The 24,258-nt window shown below is 43.7% G+C and overlaps 3 protein-coding genes across 6 annotated transcripts in view; 1 reads left to right on the top strand and 2 right to left on the bottom strand.

Annotated features, from left to right (window-relative positions):
* The window catches only part of bag6 (BCL2 associated athanogene 6), a 44,175-nt gene extending 25,854 nt beyond the window's left edge, over nucleotides 1-18,321 (top strand). The window contains exons 1-25 of one of the 4 annotated variants that reach the window (XM_086114164.1): nucleotides 4,374-4,514; nucleotides 5,661-5,748; nucleotides 5,837-5,954; nucleotides 6,424-6,635; nucleotides 6,712-6,783; nucleotides 7,183-7,305; nucleotides 7,489-7,694; nucleotides 7,783-7,915; nucleotides 9,561-9,761; nucleotides 10,022-10,253; nucleotides 10,441-10,488; nucleotides 10,931-11,283; nucleotides 11,359-11,431; nucleotides 12,590-12,903; nucleotides 13,064-13,334; nucleotides 13,757-13,926; nucleotides 14,125-14,178; nucleotides 14,300-14,408; nucleotides 14,588-14,712; nucleotides 14,820-14,954; nucleotides 16,229-16,285; nucleotides 16,406-16,615; nucleotides 16,828-16,935; nucleotides 17,035-17,181; nucleotides 17,658-18,321. In XM_086114164.1, the coding sequence (XP_085970290.1) occupies nucleotides 5,668-5,748; nucleotides 5,837-5,954; nucleotides 6,424-6,635; nucleotides 6,712-6,783; nucleotides 7,183-7,305; nucleotides 7,489-7,694; nucleotides 7,783-7,915; nucleotides 9,561-9,761; nucleotides 10,022-10,253; nucleotides 10,441-10,488; nucleotides 10,931-11,283; nucleotides 11,359-11,431; nucleotides 12,590-12,903; nucleotides 13,064-13,334; nucleotides 13,757-13,926; nucleotides 14,125-14,178; nucleotides 14,300-14,408; nucleotides 14,588-14,712; nucleotides 14,820-14,954; nucleotides 16,229-16,285; nucleotides 16,406-16,615; nucleotides 16,828-16,935; nucleotides 17,035-17,181; nucleotides 17,658-17,753 (3,648 nt within the window). In that variant the 5' untranslated portion in view covers nucleotides 4,374-4,514; nucleotides 5,661-5,667 and the 3' untranslated portion in view covers nucleotides 17,754-18,321. Of the gene's footprint in view, nucleotides 1-4,373; nucleotides 4,515-4,657; nucleotides 4,775-5,660; nucleotides 5,749-5,836; nucleotides 5,955-6,423; nucleotides 6,636-6,711; nucleotides 6,784-7,182; nucleotides 7,306-7,488; nucleotides 7,695-7,782; nucleotides 7,916-9,560; nucleotides 9,762-10,021; nucleotides 10,254-10,440; nucleotides 10,489-10,930; nucleotides 11,284-11,358; nucleotides 11,432-12,589; nucleotides 12,904-13,063; nucleotides 13,335-13,756; nucleotides 13,927-14,124; nucleotides 14,179-14,299; nucleotides 14,409-14,587; nucleotides 14,713-14,819; nucleotides 14,955-16,228; nucleotides 16,286-16,405; nucleotides 16,616-16,827; nucleotides 16,936-17,034; nucleotides 17,182-17,657 lie in introns of those variants that run through there. The other 3 variants (XM_086114163.1, XM_086114165.1, XM_086114162.1) reach the window with 3 other exon arrangements.
* Nucleotides 1,869-3,922, bottom strand: glrx3 (glutaredoxin 3). Its single transcript, XM_086114532.1, has one exon. It carries the CDS (start codon nucleotides 3,877-3,879, stop codon nucleotides 2,908-2,910), a length of 972 nt encoding a protein of 323 aa, XP_085970658.1. The 5' UTR covers nucleotides 3,880-3,922; the 3' UTR covers nucleotides 1,869-2,907.
* Nucleotides 18,322-19,321: 1,000 nt separating the features above from the next.
* On the bottom strand, nucleotides 19,322-23,197 carry tspan13a (tetraspanin 13a). Its single transcript, XM_086114549.1, has 6 exons — nucleotides 23,038-23,197; nucleotides 21,645-21,812; nucleotides 21,234-21,314; nucleotides 21,045-21,158; nucleotides 20,508-20,627; nucleotides 19,322-20,233 (listed from the first exon to the last, which is right to left on the bottom strand). The coding sequence occupies exons 1-6, from the start codon at nucleotides 23,098-23,100 to the stop codon at nucleotides 20,159-20,161; spliced, it is 621 nt and encodes a 206-aa protein (XP_085970675.1). The 5' UTR covers nucleotides 23,101-23,197; the 3' UTR covers nucleotides 19,322-20,158.
* Between the last annotated feature and the right edge of the window lie 1,061 nt (nucleotides 23,198-24,258).

Below are 24,258 nucleotides of genomic sequence, written 5' to 3'. Positions count from 1 at the left end.
TTGAGACAAAAATTTGCATCTCCAAATATGAGACCGTGTTCCTCAGTCAGAAAAGGTTGGAGTGCCCTCTCCAAGTCAGGGAGGAGAGCCTACTCCATGTGGAGGAGTTAAAGTACAGTATTTTGGGGTGTTGTTCACAAGTGAGGGGAGGACGGAGCGGGAGATCGACAGGCGGATCACTGCAGCATCTGCAGTGATGCAGACTGTGTATTGGTCCGTTGTGGTGAAGAGGGAACTGGGCCAGAAGGCAAAGCTCTCTAATTACCGTTCGATCTACATTCCTGACCTCTCCTAAGTTGCCGGTTGTGACCGTAAGAATAAGATCCATGCCATAGTATATGTTGTTTTGAGTCCTGTAACATCATTGGCTTGTGTCAAGCTTCTGTGCTTTGCATCCTCTTCCAAATCCTCTTGTGCTGGCAAAATCGCTTTCACCAAGAGATGAGTCAAAAGTTTCACTTCACTTTTAGGTGCTCTCAATGGGGAATTCCCCAGCATCCAGGCAGCGTTCTCTTGGATTATGTAAAATGTCACCAGCTTTCTCCTTACTCATCTGTGTCGAGTCGGGCACACACGCTCACAAATAAGCACTACAGACGCCTCCGCCATTCACAGTGGCGGGCTTTCTGTTGCTCGTTAGGTGCTGTCCCTGCGTGGTTGAAAATATTTTTCATGAAGCACACGGGTATGATGACCATTTCCGTGTTTACTGAATGGCATGCAGGTACATATTATGTGAATTTTCATGTTTTTTTGTATGTTCAATCCAAGAGAGGGCATTGAAAAGTAAACACTTGGGAGCTCAAATTTCCCCTGGATTGTGAAAACATGTAGATGTTCAAAATGGCATTGTGCTGTGATTTATGTTATTGCATTTGGGAGCCAACGATTGTGTCACCAAAAAAACGCAGGCTACGAGGGTTTAACAGAGCTGGGAAGGCCTGTACAATGGAAAATTAATAACACATTACTTCTTCTAATTACTTTACTGTGTACAGTTCTTTTCTGAAACATTTATTTTGTGCAATGAAACACTTTATTCCCCCCCCTCCAATTTTGCTGCTGTCGACTGCAAATTTCCCCAGTGTGGGACAAATAAACGTTATCTTAATATTGTTTTTTGGTCTCTGATCCACTGGTGAAAGGACATTTTGATCCTCTCCTCTTACATCTCTAACTGCTTCAAGCAACAAAGTGTATGCAGGAAAAGTGATTAAGATTGCACGAATGTCTGTGTCTTATGTGTTGTGTTGTGTTATATTGTTATTTTGACTTCAAGATGGCGAGATTGGCTGCCTTTCCAGCAGCTCCTATATTTTGTTCTTCTACTTCTTCCTTTCGTAACTTTGCTCCTGTGAATTGGGAATTTCTCCATTGCGAGACTAATGAAGGATTTATTATCTTTTAGTTTGACAGATTGGGGAACTTCCATAATATTAACAAATAATAAAATTCATCTGATTAATTGCTCGGGCAACTGACTGATGCTGATCACCAGTTCAGGCGCCAACAGTCCATGACCGTGAACAGGATAAGCATTGTTGAGAAAAGATGGATGGAGGAATTTCTTGGGGAGAGCTACAACACTCCCAAGAGCCCCTCTGTTGCCAGTGCTGTGCCTTAAAGGCCACTCCTTGATACAAAATAAAAGGTACATTGCAGGCCACCTGATGTTAGTTAAAAAGCACCTTAAGGACTCTCAAACCATGAGAGAGAATATTCTCTGGTTTTATTAAATGTATACAGTGCCACACAGTAGTAGCAAAGCTGTTCCATCCAACAGAAAATGAAAGTGACTAAATGTGAAAGTAATAGTGGTGAAGCTGTCAGTATGAGTCAGACGGTAAATAGAATTTTTTTTGTTGACATTCAAGTCACATCAACTTTATTGTTAAATGTGGTACATGTGCAACATACAGCACAGATGAAATTACTTTCCTCAGGCGAGAGAAGAGCCGCTGCGGGTGCCCGCGCCGCCTTTCAAGTTCATAACTCACCCTTTGATGCGTTGAGGTTTCCAAGTGAGTTCAGTACATTGTCTTGGCGGTCAATTTCATATATTATTAATTGTGGAGTGATATTGCAATTGCCTTAAGTTTGACAGTTGTGCCCAAAGGTCTCCCAAAGACTTGGATGACCAACTAATTTTTGCAGGGGGCCACATATCGTAGCCCATGTCCTGTTTTTGTAACTAACAACCCATGTGTTCTTTGACTGCCATTGTCTCGTGTGTGACTGTCCTAAAGCGGATACTGGATAGACTGAAAGACGGTGCTTGCTCTCATTTACTTTGGTGGACCCAGTGATGTGCGCAGGGCTTGGTTAATTGTTTTTTTTTTTAACCACAAGCTTAATTTATTTCATCCACAGGTACAGTTGAAATTGTAAATGTGGATATGTGTTCATGTAACACACAATGTGTTGACACATTGTGTACTGTACCTATTGTATTCCAATGACTTGGCAGCAGCCAGCAGTCTCTAGTTCATTTAAAGCCAACAAATGAGCGTGTGCAGCAGAGTATGAGGTTCTGAGGAACAGAGGCACTCAACTGCAAGGCCTTGAAAAAGTGTGATGGAACTGTGACCACACCAGGCTACGTTCTATGACAAATATGCTTGCGAAATCTCGACTTTTAAAAGTGGAGAAACCTGACAATTTTGGAAAATATTTTATTGTTTGTGTATTTGGCTGCATATGTGATGGTTAGTTTTACTTTTCTTTTTCTTTTTTTTTTAAGAGTCACTTCAGTATTTACTGTTAGGATACATTTTAAGATGGCATTGAAACTGAAAACACTTTTTTGGTATGGATTTTACTTTCTTACAAACATGATGCTGACCGTACATGGCTTGTTCTAGCGGGCCGAATGTAGTCCCCCTGAGCCTAGAGTTTGACACCTGCGTCCTAAGAGTCCCCTTTGAGCACGGTCAGCAGCTCGCCGCTCTCATGAAGCTCCTTGACAATGTCTAGACCCCCGACGAGCTCGCCCTTCACGTACAGCTGCGGGTAGGTGGGCCAGTTGGAGTAAGTCTTGAGCCCCTGGCGCACTTCTTCGTCCTGCAGGATGTCGAACGTGTCGTAGTCCGCGCCGGCACCATTCAGGATCTCCAGGATCTGCCGGCTGAAACCGCAACGCGCTGCTTCCTTGCTGCCCTTCATGAAAAGCATCACCGGGCTCCGATTGATTGCTTCCTTGAGTCGGTGCTCGAGGGTGACCGCCTTGGGGCAGGCGCTCTCTAGTTCGCCGGACTCTGCCATCTCCTTGGCTATGTCCAAGCCGCCCAAAAGCTCGCCGTTGGCATACAGCTGCGGATAGGTTGGCCAATTGGAGTAGGTCTTCAGACCCTGGCGCACGTCTTCGTCGGAGAGGATGTCGAAGGTGCTGAATTGGATGTTTCTCTCGTTCAAGAGGGCCACCATCTGCCGGCTAAAGCCGCAGCGGGGCTCCTGTGCGGTACCCTTCATGAACAGCATGCATGGCGCCGCGTTGATCAGCTTCTTCAGACGCTCGTTTAGATCCTCCGGGCCTCGTTCGGGCTCCGAGCCCCCGCTGGTAACCAGGCTTTGGACCTTCTTTGTGAGCTCCGGAGCGTGTGCCCCGTCCAGTCGGTCCACTTGCACTCCACCTTTGAAGAAGACGAACGTGGGCACGGAAGCGATTTCGTACTTCTCCGACACCTCCGGCACAGCTTCAGCCTGTAACTTGACGAACGTGGCGGGAGCGTGCTCCTTGGCCAGCTCGGCCATCACCTCGTTCATTTGGCCGCACTGAGGAGCCCATGTCGCCTGAAAGTGCACCACTGTGGGTCGAGAGCCGCTCTTGGCCAGGAAATCCTCAAATTCCGCTCGAGTTTTTGCTTCCACGAAGTTCGCCATGTTGCTTCGAGCACCGCTTCCGGTCTTCTGCTAGGTGACGCAACTGTGACGCATTTTTTAAACCTCTTGTTGAAACTTAATTAAAACAGGAGAACGTAAACACTTCCCATGGCTGGATCATTTACATTAATGTATTTATTTAGATTTAACCAAATTGCGATTCGTTTACCATGTTGCTTTCAGTACGACTTCCGGTCTTTGGTCGAACAACCAAGATGACGTAACTGTGATGCAATTTACAATACTTGTTAAAATTAAATAAAAGGGAAGAAATTAAACACTTTCCATGGTTGTGTAATTTACATTTATCTTGTTCGTTTTATAAATACATATAAAAATCAACTGGTTCTCATAATTTTGATGAATTCACCATGTTACTTTGACTACAGGACTACCTTCAGCCGACTGAGACGCAAACGTGACGAAATGCTGCCCCTGTAAGGCCACTAAAGAAATTGGTAGCCACAGAAAATCCCTAAACCAGAATGGACCGCGCTCCCCGGAGATCTGCAAGTGGTCTATTGAAACGAAACAAAAGAATAGATAAAATGACTGATGGCATTACAGGTTTCTGAATTGTGTTTGGGAACACAAACGATGGAGAGGGTATGAAAATTCTAATAAAGATAACAAAGGTAAATACGACACTACATTTGAGCCTTTTTATGATGATTTTTAACACGCCATTTGTTTCTTTTTTTAGTTTTTTTAAAGCAATTTGATTATTTAAAAATAACAAGTACATTTATAGATTCTTGTCTCGACATTGCGTCACTTCCACATACCCCGGCAAGTGCTAGCTAGCTAGAGACGCTAGCCGGAAAGCGTTTGGAATTTGGTGATAAGAAACAGAAGTGTATAACAGATAAGTGAAACGGTCTGAGTCGCCATCAAGGTAATACTATACTTCCTGTTCTCCCTAAAACTATACCACTGTGATCGTTATTTGTATCTTGACATTTAAAAAAAAAAACATCTTGTTGGTGAATGTTAGCTCGTTCGTGTTAGCTTCGTTGCTAACTTCTTTACCACACAGGAGAGGTCGGTCGCTCCCGTCAGCTAGTATGTGGAGGGGGCGGCTGGTGTTTTTGCTCAATTATACCCCTGCATCGTGTGTCTTTCAAGCAACATTTAAGTGGTACTGTATTAGTTTTGCTTTGTAAAGTCGAGTGTCCTTCACGGCTTGGTCGATAAACCCAGAGCGTCAACGTAGTACATCCACTGAGGTCTGAACAACAGCGGTCATGAAAGTGGTAGCGAGCGTTTCTAGAAGCGCTGTGATTTTTCCTTCATTTTAGTTGTCACTTTCGTCTAATGAATTTCTCTTGGGGTTGATGAAAGAATCTACCGACTATCGAAAATGAATGACGTCACGAAAAAGAACCAGGTTATTCTAAATATGTCCCATTGTTACAGAAATGTCAAATTGCCACCTCAATTCAGGCAACATTTGGTTCAGTTTATTTCATTCCGTGTATCATACTAATTGGACCCTTTGAGTTGAATATTTTTAAAATATGACAAATTATCTATTAAACTGTAATTTTTGCATCCATTAATATTCAATTAAAATATGACAAATTATCTATTAAACTGTAATTTTTGCATCCATTAATATTCAAATTAGATCAAGGTGAGGAAGACTTGACAAAAACAACAAGAAAGAATGATGCTGTTTGTTTTTTTAACAACAAATATACCTCAATTATTTGGTATATGTAAAAGCATTTGTTGAATATTAGTCTGTCATTATGTTATATGACCTTTGTTGCGTTTTACAGGTATACCATGGAGGAACCAAGTGCAGATATAGAAGTGACAGTGAAAACATTGGACTCTCAGAGCAGAACCTACACTGTTGGTGGTCAGGTAAATGAGGACGTAACTCTATACTGGATTTTCAGTTTGCGAATGGCTTGATCGGATCTTTTTTTTTTTCCCCTCCCACCTCTTGTAGTTGACCATAAAAGAGTTCAAGGAGCACATTGCATCTTCTGTGGGGATACCTATTGACAAGCAGAGGCTCATCTACCAGGGCAGAGTCTTGCAGGATGAAAGAACCTTGGCAGACTACAGTGAGTTATCCACATGTTGTGCGTCACTTAATTTACCGCAACTGGAAAAGCAAAAATGCAACGCTATTCAATAGAAGGTTGAATTGTTAACTGTTCTCGCAATTCGAATCAATACCATGAGTCTCATGAATTTACTAGAGGGATACACGCTAATTATCAGATAGATAACTATCAGGCAGATATTGGGGTACATTCATCAGTTCGATATCAACAAAAGTGGTCTGATAACAATCCATCAGCATTGGTCTGATAACTGTGACTTTAAGAGCGTCTGAAGAACTAATTTGAACTTGGATTTTTAAAAGATGAGGATTAACACCCCCCCCCCCCCCCCAAAAAAAATACATTTAAAAGAAATCAATGAATAGGTTCATTCGCAAGTACTGAACTGCGAGTGAGTGAGTGTGTGTGTGTGTGTGTGGGGGGGGGGGTCCCTCTGGTTATAATTAACACTCCTCCAATGTTTTAGATGTGGGCGGTAAGGTGATTCACTTAGTGGAGCGTGCACCCCCTCCGCCCTCCCAACCCGGCTCGGGTGGCACCTCAGCTGATGGCGGAGGTGGCTCATCATCATCACAGGACGGGCCTCAGGCACCTCCACACGACCGCAACGCCAACAGCTATGTCATGTTGGGCACCTTCAACCTCCCCGTCAACATCATGGACCCCCAACAAATACAGGTACCACCAGTGGACCTTTTTGGTTCTCATAGTTTTTTGTTACCAGCATCGACATTTGTTTCCCGCTCCTGTTTAGATGTCAGTACAGCAGATGGTGTCCGGCATGGGAGACAATGCGAGGAACGCCAGAGTGACAACCAGCACTGGGGTAAGTCACAACACACGCTGCAGGAATGATGCATAGCGAGCGTTGTGGTCGATCACGACAAAAAATGGCACGTACTACGCGGGCTTCTGCAACTAGTTTTCAAGAGTGGCTGACTAGGGGGCACAAAGTAAAATGTACACTTTCTTTTGGGCTTATATTATACCGTACACTCATTCCCATTATAGTTAATCATTCATTTGGCACACCAACATGAAGCAAGGATTAGTGTCTAATCAGTGTCACCCCAGCACAACCTTTCCTGGTAATTGATTGAGAACTTTCTGGTTAATCCGACTAATTGAAGAAGCTATGTGTTTGTTTGTGTGCTTTTCGGACCTGCCAAGTCTATTTTATAATCTAAACACGTGAATATTCTCGTCCACACGTTGTCCCTTTCAGAGCAACGGATCAGTGAACGTGCATGTTGACATGGATCAGCCGGTGCACAGCGAACCTCGGCTGAGATTGGTGCTCGCTGAGAACATGCTGAGGGACGTCAATGATCTCATTGAAAGGATGGAGGTGAGACCCCCGGCACAACTTGCTTCAACGTCCCACTAATCCCCTTCATTTGCAAGGTTATAATAGTTTTGAATTTTTCATCATTTTCAGTGTTTTGTTTCTTTTCACTTTTTGGGCTTTCGAGTTCAGTAGTTGGTTTACAACATTCAATTTAGTAAATTCCTGCAATTGCACCTGTGTCAGGGTCGGGCAGACGACCCGTCTGTTCACACCCAAAGAGAGACTCCATCCACCGGTGCCCCACCACCTCCTTCCTCTTCGTCCACCACCTCCACCCCTTCTCCCTCTGCTCAGCCCATGGACACCTCTCCTCCCCCGGTGACGCCGCCGCCGCCACCCCCGCCGTCCTCGGCGCCACCTGAGGGACCGACACCTCAACCTGGACCCCAGTGAGACTCTCACACACATGTAGTTATTCACAATTGACTCATTCTGTTTTTATTTTAAGTAAATCTGTCATTGTTTTTCTTCAACTAGACATCCCAGCCCGACCGAGCTGGCCGAGATGTTGTCAGAACTGCGGCGGGTGGAGGAGAGGCTGCAGCCCTTCATCCAGAGAGCCCACACTATCTTGGAGACGGCCACGTCCGCAGAATACAACAACAACACAGTAGGACTTAATCTATCACATCAGCCTGATTTTATTATTGTTATTTTTTTTAATGTAATTGCAGGTGAAGTGATTGCTAATTATATTACAGAGGGCGCGTCTCCCCTACAGGAGGCTGCTATGTTTCGCCCGTCATCTTTCTTCTGTGGATACCAGAAGGAGACAGACTTAGCTAACGTAGTTCCTCAACATGATGACTAAAGCATGTGTAACAAATGCCAGGCCACTTACTCCATCACTTGAGGGAATTCTACAAGTCGTTTGGGATGACATTTTGCTTGCATCTTTGCTGAAGAAATTGGTGGTAGGCTTGGGAAGTGTGGTTTCTCTGAATCAAAATTTTCGAGTTTAGGTCATTGCATTCTATGTATTCACCGCTAAATGGCAGTAAATTCTACACACTATACCTTTTATTTGTCAATAGGGGTGTTCACACGGCACACATTTGCTCCGGCGCTGCACCGATGTATTTTGTTGCGATATATTTTGCACCGCAGCAAATTGTGTGGAGCGTTCACACGTACAAAGCCGCTGAGCGTGTCTGCACCGGCACAGCGTCGGTGCAGCCCCACTTGCGTTCACATGGCAGTTTCTGCAGCGGAGTAAAACGACAGAAAACAAATGAGCTGTCGTGTTGGTTCTTTTTAAAACGTATACACAACTCAAGCGACTACTGGACAGGCACGTCCTTCTCCTTCTCGGTCTCCGTGCCTTCTGCTCGAGAGTGACGGCCCCCGAAAATGTAAATCAACGATGACTTCAATGGCACTCAGAAAAGCAAACACGTAATGCGCCAAACAGAAAATCAAGAGAGGAAATCACAAAATAAATTCTATGGGGGGCGGCGGGTTGTGAACACACAACAAAGGAACAAACTACACAAACAACTCGGAGACAGTCCAGTCTCTTACAAAAGGAAAGATGTTACCAGCCAAGTCTTGTGTCGTTATTAAACAAACACATACGGAAGTCCGACAGAGCGCGAAAGCAACGCATTCTCGCCGTACGTACTCTTCACAAGCATTTGCTCTGGAGCAAATTTAACCCAGTTGCGTTCACACGTGCAAATTTACACCGGTGCTGCTTCGCAAACGAGCATTTGCTCTGGAGCAAATCTTTAAACCACCTCCCTGAGGTGGATCAAATTTGGTCCGGTGTAAGCTGTTTTCCGGGGCTACGCCGGAGCTAATTTCCACGTGTGAACGCTTTACTGGGGCAGCCCCGGCGTAGCACCGGACCAAATCTTGCCGTGTGAACACCCCTATTATTTTGAGTTCAAGCCACTTAAATTGATCGATCATCATTGATCTTTTGACTGTGCTGCAAACATTGTTTGCATGTTATGTCTTTCCATAAGGAATAGCTTGAACAAGGTATAAAACCTAAAAAATATAAATTGTTGAATACTCACTTAGAATTTAGATTGAAAAAAAAAGCCTTAAAATAAAGATGCTAAATATGAAACAATCATTGAAACTCATATTATATCATGACTATACAGGGCCACGACAGCACATTGTTCGGAAAAGCATTCCACATCATCTGTGATGCGCCAATAACTCCAGAAGCTGCAAAAATATACTCAAAATAATCAATAAAATCATTCAAACCCAGCCTTAGCTTGGTGTCGTCTTTATGTCTGCAGGAAAGAGAGGACGACCAGCAGACACTGGTCCTTACCTGGGAGTGTCTGCGTCTCTTGGGCAACGCCTTGGTGGCCCTGAGCGACCTGCGGCTGAATCTCCTGAGCCCAGTGCCGCGCCACCTCCACGTGGTGCGGCCCATCTCCCACTACACAGTTCCTGTCACGATGCCCGGCGCCGTGCACCACCATATTCCCGTGCAAGTAAGTTTGAAAGGGGCCAGTGATGGAAGAGTAACCAATTACAAACACTTTGTGACTTAATCTGATGTAATTTTGACTCCCCAATTTTGAAAACATCTACTACGGACACAGTAGGGCTGGGAAAATAAATTGGCCAAAAATTTTACCGGTACTTGACTTCCCCTTAAAGAGTCTCGACAGAGCACAAATACCTTGGCCTCTGCTGAGTGCGACTTTGCCTTATTGGATCCAGCTGACTCAAACCTGCGTTCCCCCCATAGATGAACCTGGGCGCCACCATGTCCGCACCCAACGGCACCGAGGGACAAGCCCCGCCCGCCCCGCCGGCCGGCCAGTCGGAGCAGGCAGGTCAGGGACAGACCTCTCCCCCCCAGACTTCCCCGTCCAATCAGCAGGCTGGACAGGGGCAGGGGCAGGGCCAGGCCGGCCCCCGGGTCATCAGGATCAGCCACCAGGCAGGCCCGGTGGTCATGATGCAGATGAACACGGATGGTGTGTTGTCCCCTGCCTGCCACTGATTGAATGTTTCTTTCACATAATTGCTGCCAGTGCAGCGTTTTATTGGATAAATGTGATTTTTCTACCCCTCTGCAGGATCAACTTAGTGGTCATACCAGTGTTTGTGCTTCTTCTACAAAAAATAGTCTGTTTTGTGATATTTGTGTGTGCGTGTGTGTAGGCACAGGTCCAAATCCGACTACTGGTCACCAGATGCCAGGACAGCCAGGTAAAAATATGTTTTACCAGTTAGAGCAACTTTTTTTTTTCTACATTGGCTGATTGAGGCCAGATTTTTCCCAGTTTGCTGTGTGTAAGGTACCAACACGAGATGAGGGCATATTGTCCTACCATGAATTTGCTGGTTTTCTATGTAGCATCAGGTAGAAGAGCGGTGGCATGCCATACTTTGCGCTCTATTCTTTAGTTTAGATGACCACCCGTTGACATTATAAAGCGCGTGTACTGTGTATTATTTGTTCCATTAATTGGACCATTAAAAAAATTGTTTGATTTGTTGTAATTGAAAAGTGACAAACAATTGGACAGATACATGAAGTAAAAGTATGCATTTGATTATTCAGTTAATATTATTATTTAATTCATATTAAACATTACAATGAAGACGGCCCACCGAAATGACTGTTCAATCTGATTTTGCTTTCCTTTAGGTGGTCTTCCACCCGACTTCATGCGCAATCTCATGCAACAGATCACTCAGTACGCCACGGCCGTGGCGACCAGCGCGGCCACCGCTGCCGCCACGGGCCAACCGGTCCCGCCGCAACCCACCCCTCCCGGCTACAATTCCACGGCCAATTCCTCAGCCACAACCACAGGTCCCAACACCCCGACCACCACGCCCACTGCACCGCCGCCGCCCCCTCACGCCGGCCCACACCCACAAGCCAGAGTGGTGTTCACCCGGCCCCCTTTCGCTCCAAACATCTCTCTGCCGGCGTTCGGCACCCGAGGCACCACCATCAACGTTAGGGCCGCCATGCCGGGCCAGCAGCCAGGGCAGGTGGGTAACATGATTTAGTAATGACTGTCAATTTCACTAAGATGCAATTGAAGAATTCAATCGTCGTCTTTACAGGCTTTCAACGCTGCAGCTGTCAACCAGATGATCAGTGCGGTGGTTGGTCAGCTTCTGATGCCAGGACAAATGGGCAAGAATATACATTCATTCCCGAAACATCTTAAGAGGCGACAGATTTATCTATTTTTCTTCAAAATGCAAAACAGTTCCCAGGTGTCTTAATAACTTGTCCGACTGCATGCCTTCATCAAAATAGCCTGTGGGTGAAGACTTACAGAACACTTTTTACTCTGCCGAAATTAACCCATTGCAAGGTGCGAAAAGTACCAAAAGTCGGCCATATGCCTTCAAAGGTTTACAGAGGGTGAAATGAACGTCACTTGTGAACATTGTAGTGTATTTTGCATTCACTCTCTGAAATTTCACTCAAAAGCCTTATACAGTAATGCCCTGTGATGCCAGTCATTTGACTTGCCTTAAAATAGACAACACAAAATGCCATAGATGGGCAAACGACTCGCATTAGTAGCTGACTTTATATGGAGACCTTGTTGGTCATTCTGATTGAAATCATTCCAACTGAAGATCTCTGGTGCTGTGATCGATTCCGTTCCGCCATTTGCATATGCCACTTCGTTAACCGGAACAGCCGTTTTTCTGTGACACAGAGCGATTGATGTAAACACTTGAATGATAAAGGGGGAGTTACTTTGTCTATTAAGGACAGTAGTTATGATTGTTTTAACTTTTATTAAAGCAACGGCTTAATTAAAAACAATTAACAAGTAGTTTCAAGCAAGTTTTCCCATGCAAACAAGCAGTCTTGATCACAGGTTAACTTGTGAAAGTCACATGACCAAACTCAGAAAACAGGTGAGCTGTAATTGATCATTCGCTGTTCCCTGAGCAACTGTGATGTCATTTTCAGTCAACAGCGAGTGGCAACAGCGAGTCCCCTGAGATGGATCAAAACAGGTGGATTTATCTGCTTAATTCATACTCGGCAAACGCAATATTAATAATAATACGGTGTTTAGACAATTGGGGCCGCATAGAATTATAAAAACATTTTTGAGTTGCCACGTTGCATTTTTAATGGCACTTCTTTATTCATTTCGCTTGGGAAAGAAGATTTCAGATATGAGTGTTTTGAGTTCCGAGTATGCTCAAGGGACAATTTAAACTAGTATCTCGTGGCACTGCTGTACCCCAAATTTTTGGGGAACAGTTATGATCCGCTTGAAAAGGAAAGCTTGCTGTCAGCCATCTACATTTCTTATTTTCACAGCTGGTCAGACGGCTAACGCCTCCACCACCACCACCACCGCCCCAACATCCTCCTCCACGTCCTCTTCCGATTCATCCCACACATCCTCTTCCTCCTTCTCCGTCTCGAGCGGCGACACCAACACCGCCGGCCCGCCGAATCAGTCCGAGGGGAGCGGTGGCGCGCAAGCCCAGCCGCCTGAGATGCACCCGGACCTCGGCCAAATGCTTGGCTCGCTGCTCGGCGCCACCGGCCAGGCGGGGGCACCCTCCATCACGGTCACCACCTCCAGCATCCCCAACCTCATGCGCGGGGTGGCTGACTTGATGCAGCAGGTCTGTTTGCTTCTTCCTTGCCACTTTTGCCATGTTGTTTTGTAGATCAATACAAATCCTGCGCAGGCGGTGCTTCCATAAAGTTTTCCCCAGTACCTACAGCAGGCATGTGACATTTGGGTGCTGATTTCCACTCTCCTTTCCACTCCACTCCACACAGCCCATCTTCTCCCAGCCGCCGCCGCCACCTCCTCCGCCGTCCACCGGCACGAACGGCGCTCCCAATGCAAGCACCGATCCCGCGACCAACCCCGCAGCGGCGCCTACCGACGCCCTCAACCCGGAGCCGTTTATCGGCATCGTGCGCGGCGTCCTCACCAGCATGATGGGCTCCTTGGGCCAGGCGCAGAACGACACGGAGAGCATCGCGCAGTTCATGCAAAGGCTCTCGCAGAGCACCAACATATTCATCAGCCCCGAGGAGCCATCTGGTTGGTGACACAATTAACTCATTCACTCCCAAAGACGTTTTTAAATGTCTTTTCAGACTTGGTCTAGAATTGGCTGGTACTGAATGAGTTAAGTATCACGGAGACATACACTTTCCCAATTCATTTCGGACTGGCTTTGTACATTTTCCAGAGTGAACCCCGCTATTGTCTTGATGTGACGTCACACTTCGGAGTTTGTCGCTCGTTAGGATCTCACTTGGGGAAAATGATTACTTTGTGAAATTTACGAAATAGAAATGATTTTTTTCATGGTTTATTCAATGTCGTATTTTGTTTAATTACTTGTGTCACAAAAACATTCTTTTTGTTATTGTCTAAAATTAATTCACTTTTGATCTTGAACGTCCATCTGAAGGAGCACGATCCCAATGGCGCCCTCATTGTGTGTCTGTTGCGGTCAGGGTTCTTCGGTGAGCTGCTGATGCTGGTTTGTCAGACGTTCACCATGTCAGACCTGGTCATGCTGCTGCACGGCCATCACCAACCGCTGGGCCGTATCCAAACCCAGCTGGCCCAGTTCTTTCACCAGAACTACCTCAACGGCCAAGAGCCCACCGATGCAAACATCGCTGTCAGTATCGCTCGTTCTCAGCTTTTCGTTTCATTGCCACCCATTATACTTGAACGTTCGTGCACACAATTCAGGACAATCAGATAAACGCAGAACAATATGGGAACAAGGGGAAATGAGTAACTAAATAAACTACAAATGGAAGACGAAACAAAAAGAAGGCGGATAATTCAACGATAATCATTTATTTTTTCACAGGCTGCTGCTGACACCATCGTGCAAGAACTGGAGGAAGACATCACAGAGAGCTTTGTAAGTACAGTACATATATTTTCTTGAGCCAAGCTGTCCTTGTCGTACATTCTTGTGGTGGTCATGTGTGTGTTTTCTTTTTTTTTGTTTTGTTTTTTTGTGGGGCGGTTGCCGCACACAGAGGGAATCCTCGGTCACCGTGCTGGAGGGTGTGGATGTCACCCAAACCAACATGTCCTTCTTTCGACAGCAGCTGACGCACATCGCCACACACATCCTTCGTTGCACAGGTGCACTTAATTTGTGTGGCTGTTTTTCGCTGTTACCTCTTGTTCACTGAACTCTACTTGCAAGCTACCACATGCTCGTCTTTGTGGTAGATGAGTAAAAAGTAGATTAGTTGTATGATATGTAAAATTAAGCTTTTGATCTCTTTTCCAAACATATTTTTTGTCTCTCGGTCTCCCAGATGATTCTTTCGGGCTTCGTCTGCTTCAGTTATGCAACCAGGCTCTGTTTGAGTGTCTTGCACTTAACCTGCACTGCCTGAGAGGAGACCAGCGCGCTCTGACCGCCGTCATCAATCACCGCATCGTATGCCAACAATTCTCGCTTCTCCCACTCGCGCCCATATTTTCCATTTTCTTCTCTTAGTTGCACAACTTGGGTTTTACTTACTATGCGTGCGTGCGTACTTCCAGCGGAGGATGTCGAGCGACGTCAGCCCTAGCCTGCTCAACTGGATGACCAGCATGATGACCATGAGGCTGCAGTACGTCCTGGAGCACCTTCCCATCACCACGGAGCAGATCCAGAATTACATTGTTTACACACAGGTAAATGCCACCACTGCTTCGGTGGCATTGTGGCTCGATTCCATTTTTGGAAACGCGTTTCATTATTGCAGAACTCAAAGGTGTGTGACATGGACACATTCGCAACATGGGACAACAATTGGAAGTTGACCGGCCCTCACCTCATCTGCCCTGTTGTGTGTAAAGCAATTGTCCGAATTGTGTCACACAAGATGCTGGCATTGGCATCATCTGACATGAACACTTTGCTATTACCGTATTGGCGCAGATATAACACGGAATCATTCAAATCTAAAGTGCAATTGCATTCGTAAATGAATGGCTTCTGGTTTTTGAAATGTAAATGACATCATAGCTTCTCCTCAGCTCCCGGTTAACCTGGCCGATCTTCAACCCACTTTTCTCCAGATTGTCACTATGTTTCTCCATTTTCTTTTATCTCTTCTATTATTTTCTTCTCTTTTCCTTCTTACCGCAATTTTTTATTTTTCATCTTCGTGCTACCGCTATTTTTATTTTTATTCTTCGTGGCAGGGGTTCACTTTGGCCTGGGGAGTCAAGTTCAGCATTCGCTTCATTGATATCTGGCGCCATCTAGCGCTGTGAATGGGTATAATGTCTGGACCCCGAGTATAAGACGACCCCCACTTTTTCAGTCTTATTTCAATGCAAAAAACACCATCTTATATTCGGGCCAATACGGTATTCTGTTGTATAAATGCCAGCAGATGGTAACACGGGTAAATTGGTCCTTTTGCCATCCAGTGAACGAGCAATTAATAGTTCTGCCTCTCACTATATGTTGCTGGCATAGATAGACGAACAAAGATTGATTTTCCATAAAGACACACTATTTGTAGTACCCTATATATCCATCCATTTTTTTTTCTTTCCACTTATTCTCAGAGTGAAAGAGTTGAAGAACTCTCATGGTATGGTGGTTGGCTGCTTTGAAGAGTGAGGGAGTATAAATTTGGGGACTGGAATGGATTATTTGCATTTCCATTCATCTCAATGGGAAAAATGATCTTGACTTAGGGGTGCTTCAAGTTCCAAACAGGATCACAAAACCAATTAAGTTCGTACCTCGAGATTCCACTGTTTACTTTTTCCTGCAGTTTCTGGAAAGTAACCAAGTGAAAGAATGCTGCATGTTTTTTTTAAGTTGTCTAGAAGTAAAGTTAAGTCATCCACAGGTCACATGCTGTATGTCGAGGAAGCATTTCTTTTTATATCCTGTTACGTTGGCCATCTTAAATGCTCATAAAAAATATATCACATTTTTGTTTTCACAGAGGGACCAGCCCGCCGCGACTGACACACAGGAACCAGAACAGACACAAAGTGCGACGGTAAACCATCTGTCTCCTTCTCCTTTCTAATTCATTACTTACACGTGATATTTAAACCGCCGCTTGACTTTTCCTTGCTTTCCTCTCCTTTTTTTCTGCCTTCTTTTCCCCTGCCTAAAGATGAGCGAGACCCTCTCGCCAGCCGCCGCTACCACAGCAGAGGAGGCCATGTCGGTGTCGTCGTCACGGGAGACTAGAGCTGCACCCGCCGACCTGGGCACCGCAGGTGGGGCTGCACCGTTGGGTGGTGACAAGGCGGCGGCGGGAGCCGAGGGCACCAGCGAGGTCTCGGCTGGAGAGTCGGAAGCCTGGGCAGCTACTGTACCTCCTGTGAGAATGTTTTCTTTCATTGGTACCCGGGAATTGTTTGTTTTTTAGGATTTTGTAGATTAGTAGGAAGTTTGTCAGTCAAGGGTTCAAATGCACAAAGAAGCGTGTATGTTGGCTTCAGAAAATGGATGCCGCGGTGACAGCTCCCTGCAGTTCAAGGGAAATAATACATAGATTCCCTTGATGATTTAGATTTTGTCATGTTTTTGCAGGAGTGGGTGCCCATCATCCGTTGCGACATGATGACCCAGAGGAAGATGAAGGCGCAGCCGCCGCTGTCCGACGCCTACTTGCACGGCATGCCGGCCAAACGCAGGAAGGTCAGGAAATTGCTTGCAGAGTAAATTGACGCAAAATGAATTAACCTCCCTCCTCACTGCACTGCTGTGTTTTTATTTATTTCTCGATTTCTCTCTCAGACGGGACTGGGCAGCGGGAGCCTGGTGTCGCTGTCGGATGCCGTGAGCCAGGCGGCCAGGACAGCTGGCGTCAAGCCCATCACGTCCGGCGAGCGTTTGCAGGAAGAGCTGGACTCACCCCAGTTGAGGGAAGCTTACTCGGAGCAGGTAAATGCTACTCTTTACTGCAATTTAGCTAAAATTCCTGAAAAATTACATCACAAGTACATATGGCTTTTAGAGTGCAGGGGATGCTGTTAAGACCCTCCTGCAATAGGTGAAAATCTGAGATCATTTAGAATCTGTTTTTGATAGTTTTACCGCTATGCAACGCTGTACACACCGTGAATAAAACACCCACATTTGTAAACACATTTTTTAATGTATTCTTTAGTGCCTGATCTCATTTGAAGAAATTGGAGATTATCATATAACATCACTTGTAAGGAAGTGAAAAGAAGACTTGCTCGCTTTCGCAGTTCTCCAAATAAACCGTACGATCAACCTCCGTATACTTGGCACCTACGAATTTGCAAGTTCATGCTTTTTTCCAATGTTTAAAAAATATTTGTTGTCGGGAGAAGACGTAACTCCAAATTGGCCCGCGACTAAAATGAGTTTTTTGTCTTTGTATGTCCACACAGGTGAAAGCAGACATCAAAAAGCGAGTGCGAGACGACACTGACTTCAGCGCTCAGCAATTCCCAGACACGCACAGAGCCTTCTTGTCAGATTCGTAGTACGCTTTCCATCGTCATTGCCGACCCACCCATACCACATCGTACGTCCTTTCCGCCTTCCCTCCTTCCTTCCTTCTTCACTCCTTTTCTCTTCTTTTCACTCAGCCCAGTTCTAATGACAGGATGCTAATAGTGCCTATTTATTATTGTTCTGTGTGTCCTTTACTCCCAACTGTTCTTAATGTTCTGATTTGATTTGACTGAGGCTGATTTCGTCGATTTGTTGATTTTGTGAATCCTTTTTTTTTTTTTTTTTGGAGACGTTTTTTTAACTTGAACCGTCTCCCTCTCGGCCGTCTCTCGAAACTCTTGTTTCGTACATCAATGTACAGCAAAACCTTAATTTTAAACAAAAAAAAAATCATCACACTATTAACGGCAAAGGTAAAAACAAAAACAAAAACAAACATATTGCTTGTGTCCAATGCGCTGATGCATTTGTCCACCAGAAGGCGCTGTATTATTCCACTTCTGCGCTCCCCAGTGCTTGTGTGTCACCTTTCATGGGGTTTTTCGTACATGAATGTACAGTAATGCTTAATAAACAATCTTGGTTTAATAAACATAATTATTGTCACACGATTGATTTAAAACATACATATATTAAATACTACATTTTTTGTGTTTTTAGGGTGTTTTTAAGTAGTATAGTAATCAATAGAGCATCCGTGAAAAGAAACAATTACACTTTGATATAAAGTCAGAATTTTGAAAGAAGAAAAGTGTAGTTGTGGAGTTAGAATACATTGTTTTTGAGGTAAAAAGTCATTTTACAGAGTAAAGTTCGAATAAGGAAAAAAACATTTTCCAGATTGAAGTGATAGTGAATAATCTGTGTAACACCAATGAAGATTTCCCCCAAGGTTGCATTCATATCCCATTGCACCTTGTTTATCTTGTACTGTATTTGACACCAAGGGTCACCTGGCTTATCCAACAAGGACACAATTTATGGCTTTAATCAATTATCACGGTCCAATATTCCTTCCCTTACCAAATAGGATTTCTCCTCTTGCTGGTTTTATGGCGCAGCTGACATGTGAAAGTACAAAACAGGTCAAACCACCTGCTCAACTTCCTGCTTGTCATCCTGTTGAGTAAGGTATGCTCATCCTCTTTCCTCACTGACAGACGCCACCAAGACATGACTCACACACACGTTGGCTGTGTCCAATTTCACAGGGCGCGTTTTGTGACATCACTTCCTCCTACGACTCGACCACATGCGGTTTCCAAATTTGAGAATGACAATTCGCCGGCTAGGTACTTCGACACCTTGAAAGAACGAATACGAATTTTGACACCATATGCGATCGAGTCACATCATGTGGCCAAAAATGCAGGCTTCGGGTGACCCAGCCCGTAAATGTGGACACAGCCATTGTCTTTGACACAACACCCATTATGACATTGCTGTTATTTCACACACTGTAGAGGTAAGACGGCTAAATTTCAGACCTCATCATCGTGTAAATTTGAATGTCCAGAGCCTTTGTTATTGACTTGTTTGGCTTTAAAACATTATTTGTCCAAGGTGTGTGTGAAAAATGTAGACACACTGAAAGGACTCCACATTAGACATTTATTGCCGAACACTCCATTGGAAGGACATAATGAAGATATCAATCAAATTTTCAAGATTTAAACGTGCACACTTTTTGAATCCATAATTTTGAAAACCCAAATTATCCACAAAAAAAAAAAGCCTGAAGGTATTTTATCAAATGTGCCTCAGGTGTTGATATGCTGTAGTGTTAACATGCTATCATTGTCAATAGATTTTCTGCCATAGAGTATACTAAGACAATTCAGTTGTGTGAAATATTTTGACAGGGGTAGCATCTTTTTAAGATCAATTCAAAAGCCATTGAACATCCTTAGCTTAGACAGCTAACAGGAATGAGGAGCTGGCAGGGCTGGTAACTACTTTCAGTGTGTGAAAAGCAACTGGTTAACTATGCTTTTTTGCATTATCCTCGAAAAAAACAAACCCTAGATTACATTCAAGCTTACATGCTAGACTTTGAGCATTGATCGTGTCATCCACATGTGAAAAGAATATTTAACAGTATAGCTTAGACGAGATAAACGTTTGCCTGACTTCACATGGCTACTATCAGTGTCTCAGCCTTAAAGCTAACCGTCCATAGTGCATAGTTCGTGCAATCACCCCCAAAGTAGTAAATACATAAAGTGAGTTTCTGGGGAATGTGTTAACATTGAAGCCAACATGCGAAACTATGCTATGCTGCCATTCGTAGTGGTTTTGAGCACTGGGTCACCAACACATGAAAAGAATAGGAAACATGTCTTTAAATCATACACACTTCTTAGCATTTGCCAACGGGAAAGCCGTACAATGTAAATAGTAAGTATCATAATTACAAAAGCAAGACAATTGATCATTATAGGAAGGCTCCGGGATTTGATCGGGGGTCTTTTATGTTTCTGTAGCGACGGGCCAGCCAAACACCAAGCATCTGTCATGGAACGAGAACATTGTAAAAGAGTATATTTTAGAATTTTTAAAAACAGAGTTAAAAGATGTTCTAAACTTCAGTTTGATCCCTCGTGCCAGAAGCGTTTTTTTTTTAATTAAACAAATCAACTCTAAACCTGAAGTCATATTTCAGAAATAATAATGGAAAACTATGCCTTTTGAGCTGTAAAAAGAAACGGTTGCATTGTTTTTGCTGTATGCTAATTGTAATTAAGAAGACAAAAAGAGAATAACCAAACATGACCCATATTGACCTCTGTGAAGCTGAAGAATAGTCCAATACCACCCACGAAGCGCAGTACTTGTCCAGCATACTTCTCGATGATGTCTGAGCATGTGGTGCATGACAATGGTGGCTGCTGCTTAAAACAAATCTTGAAGGGGGGGAAAGGTATTTTAAGGAGAGAAAGCAAATGCAGTAGAGACACACAATTTCCCCTTAATTTTAAACAATTTTTTATCAAGTTTGGAAGGTTTTTTTTTTTTTTGGAGGGGGGGGACAACAGATACGCAGTAAAAGTGCTACTTATCACAAGTGAGATTAGCTGCACATTTTTTAAAGGCTAACTATGAACAGTGTAGCAGTAACCAAAAACCATTGGGGACACCCTAGGTTTGTCTAAAAGTGCACCTAACGAAAATTCGGGTCCTTTTGCTTTTAGGGTACAGTATTCAAAGACATTATGGACTGAATAATATCCTATGTTGTCTTTTAGTGAAAATCCAGACAAAATGTGGGAGCCAAATATAGGATGAGATTGTACTCCCAGGGGCCCGGCCGGGTTCCTTACGGCGGCACACGATCTGTTGTAGTCCACGTGGGAGAAGCCGCAACAATTCAGTGTCTTTTCCACATCCATCTGCATTGACTCCGACTTGTTCCAGCCCACTTCTAGGAGATGATTCTGAGAAGACATCAGGAAATCAGTCAAGTCCATGCGACTGTGGAGCGAGGGCTCCGATTGGAACAAAGGCCTTACCCGCTGGTCTTCGTTGAGGGCCAGACAGGCGCAGGACACAGACAGCTGCACCACAAACACCAGCGACAGGATGATCATGTACTGCTATGTTAAGGAAACGCCACAGACTGATGGAAGTAAGCAACGACATAAAAATCGCATGTCGGGGCAAGACTCTATTCACTGTTTCAGCCCTAGAGACAACTTTATAGTAAATCTTCATAAATTTCATCATTCCATACTGTACTAACACATTTTTCAGATATTGTATATTTTTGTAATCTATAACTATGTTGGAGCTTAATTTTAAACAGTGCGTCACCCAATCAAATTGATAAGTTGTGCTTTGCGGCCATCGTATGGCATCTATCAGCAATTACCTCTGTATTTGTACTCAAGTCCAGAGGGAGAGTAGTTCTGCCGCAAGGATACGAAGAAAAGCAGCACCTGGTGGTGTCGTAGGGCACCGCACAGCCCCACAAAGGCCACCAGGAGCAGGAAGATGCCCACGCAGATCACGCCCGCCACCACCTGGATGCTGGACACCAGGCCGAACCATTTGCCCCACGCCGCCACGCCCACAAGCAGCAGGCTCACCAGCTGAGGTGACAACACATGTCATAATTGCATAGAATTGGGGGGTTTTGTGAAAAAAAAATCAAAAATACATCTTTATGATGAAAAATAATCAATTTCTTTTGAGTTAAAAAAAAAAAGTCAGGAGCTCAAGTCTGTCATATGGACCAGATATTTAGAATGCTGATGAGGCTGGTTTTGTACTGACCACCATTTAAAAAGATACAGCAAATATAACTTTCATTTTAAAATACAAAACTCAAATGTGTTTTTCCATTGAGTTCGTTAAACTTTTTCAAATAGAAAAGGTACAGTGGTGCCTCGAGATGTCTCATCTGATCATTGCGGCACTACTAGTTATTCTTCACAGGAAAGAGAATATACAACTGAGTACTGTTGTATTGGCAGTCTGTGTGTTGCTTTACCATTTGTGTTCAATATATTATTGAAATGTTTATAATGCCACAACATATATCCTCTTTTTTTACGTTAGCGTTAAGCTAGCAGACAAAGGCTTTGTGGTCGTTTTTAAAATGACATGGTGTTATTGTCTTTTTTCAATGTTTAGTTGCACACCAAGTTACAACTGGGAGTAGCTATAAACAGCTTTATGAATATTTTTGGAAGAATTGGTCACCATTTGCCAAAGTGCTTCCGAGTTCAGTTCCCTGCCCTACACCTGCGCTTGCAATGAAAGAAAAAAAGTAGGTATATGAATAACAACTCGTGCCTCGAAAAACCTTGAAGTCGAGTCACTCGTGTTTCAAGGGACCACTGTATTCATAAATGACAGTTCTGTTCTACTGAATATAGATTTGTCTGCATTTTAAATTGGGTTTCATAATTTAGTTTATTTCGTAAAAATGTATAATAAAGCCAATTTTAACTCAAACTCGCATATCGTTTAAGCCGTTCCAAATTTAAAATCAATATGATCGAAAGTCATGTAAAGTTAAATGACAATCCACAAATTCAGTCAAGTGAGGAAATTCACTCGTGAGACCATATTTTACCCTAAAATAAAACGCCACCGCGTTGTAAATATTCAATTCTAAACTTTAAGCAAAATATAAGTCAATGACGAGCCCTATCCGATATCGTCATCACATTAATTGGGGAGAATACGACGTCATACAAACAAATACATAATAATAAATGCAGCAGCATTATGCTGTGAAAGGTTGAAGTACAAAGATAACACTTAACCGTATTCATGACGCATTTTAAAAAAGTAAAGTACAGCACTTACCACGTAAAGGACATTGAGTGCGCAAAGGGAATTTTTGGTGCAAACAAATCCTCCGCAAACCATCTCTACCAACTTAATTTTCCAATTTCCACTGGCCACCTGTTCACCCGATCTTGTTTGTTTTTTATTCCTGTAATCGTGTTCAGGTGTTTTCCATGTGACGTGTACCCACTTCCTTGTTGACGTAAGCACCACCGAACCCTTTTTTTTTTTTTGGAATATTCACCCCTTGTGATATTATGTCGGGTTTTTCTCTTCTCATAGTTATAGTCAATTTTCATTATTAAAAAAAAACATTTGGGTAATATTTCACTCTTTGTGACGTTTAAACGATGAAACATTTGTAAGATTGCGACATCTGGCGGCCTAAACAGACAGCTCATTGCAATTACACACACAAAAAAAATCTTAACCACCCTTCATCCGTCCTCACAAGGCTATCCCAGCTGTCCTCGGGCAGTAGGCGGGGTACAACCTGAACTGGTTATCAGCCAATCGCAGGGCACACCAATCTTTTCAGCATGCGAGTTACTTATAAAACGACCACGTCACAACGCTCTACCCACGACAAAAATGTAATTATTTTCAAGTGTCTTGCATTCTTTGTATGTACAATATACAGTATGTCGATGAGCTAGTATTGCACAACACACATAACAATTAACTATTAACATTTTTTTGTAATTACCTGAGTTGATTATTTTTTAAGTATTGGAACAATGAGTCATATGCTTCAATGAATGCTTCTTTTAACATCTTTCCATCTAGGAAGGACTTATTGTTTTTAACAATGACGTGTCTCACCCGAAACGATGCTTCGGTGGCGGCTTTCGCTTTTGAAGTTTGTTTAATGAAAAATGACTGCTATCCAGACAACTTGGATTTTAGTTTCTCCACCTTTTTCTTTCTCAGATGACTTTTCGGTGCGAAGTCGGGTCGTAATTCCCATTAATAGTCCGAAAATGACAATGAAGCTCCACATTTCCCTCCTGTGATATTGTGACGGTAAACTGGAATAATGTGGCGAACGTACTTCGAAAATGTCAATTGTGACAAAACATTGCACCTCCAAAATTCAGTTGTCACCTTACTAGTTGCTCTGTAGATCAATCAAGTGACAGGATGGATAACAGGCTGACATCTGGGTTTTTTTTTAAATGTCAGTCTATGATCGACCAGTAGATCGCGATCGACTTAATGAGCACGCACCCCTGATTTAGA

The sequence above is a fragment of the Hippocampus guttulatus genome, chromosome 6 (assembly GCF_054856545.1).
Source record: "Hippocampus guttulatus isolate MCC_2025c chromosome 6, RoL_Hgut_1.0, whole genome shotgun sequence".
Lineage (NCBI taxonomy): Eukaryota > Metazoa > Chordata > Actinopteri > Syngnathiformes > Syngnathidae > Hippocampus > Hippocampus guttulatus.
Note: the sequence above shows the minus strand (reverse complement) of the source record. Positions and strands in the feature narration are given on the sequence as shown.

Coding starts and splice junctions, on each gene's coding strand:
- glrx3 (XM_086114532.1), bottom strand. CDS start 3,879: ATGGCGAACTTCGTGGAAGCAAAAACTCGAGCGGAATTTGAGGATTTC.
- tspan13a (XM_086114549.1), bottom strand. CDS start 23,100: ATGGTTTGCGGAGGATTTGTTTGCACCAAAAATTCCCTTTGCGCACTC. Junction 21,315..21,644: donor ACCAGGTGCTGCTTTTCTTC/GTATCCTTGCGG, acceptor TTAACATAGCAG/TACATGATCATCCTGTCGCT. Junction 21,159..21,233: donor CCCTCAACGAAGACCAGCGG/GTAAGGCCTTTG, acceptor ATGTCTTCTCAG/AATCATCTCCTAGAAGTGGG.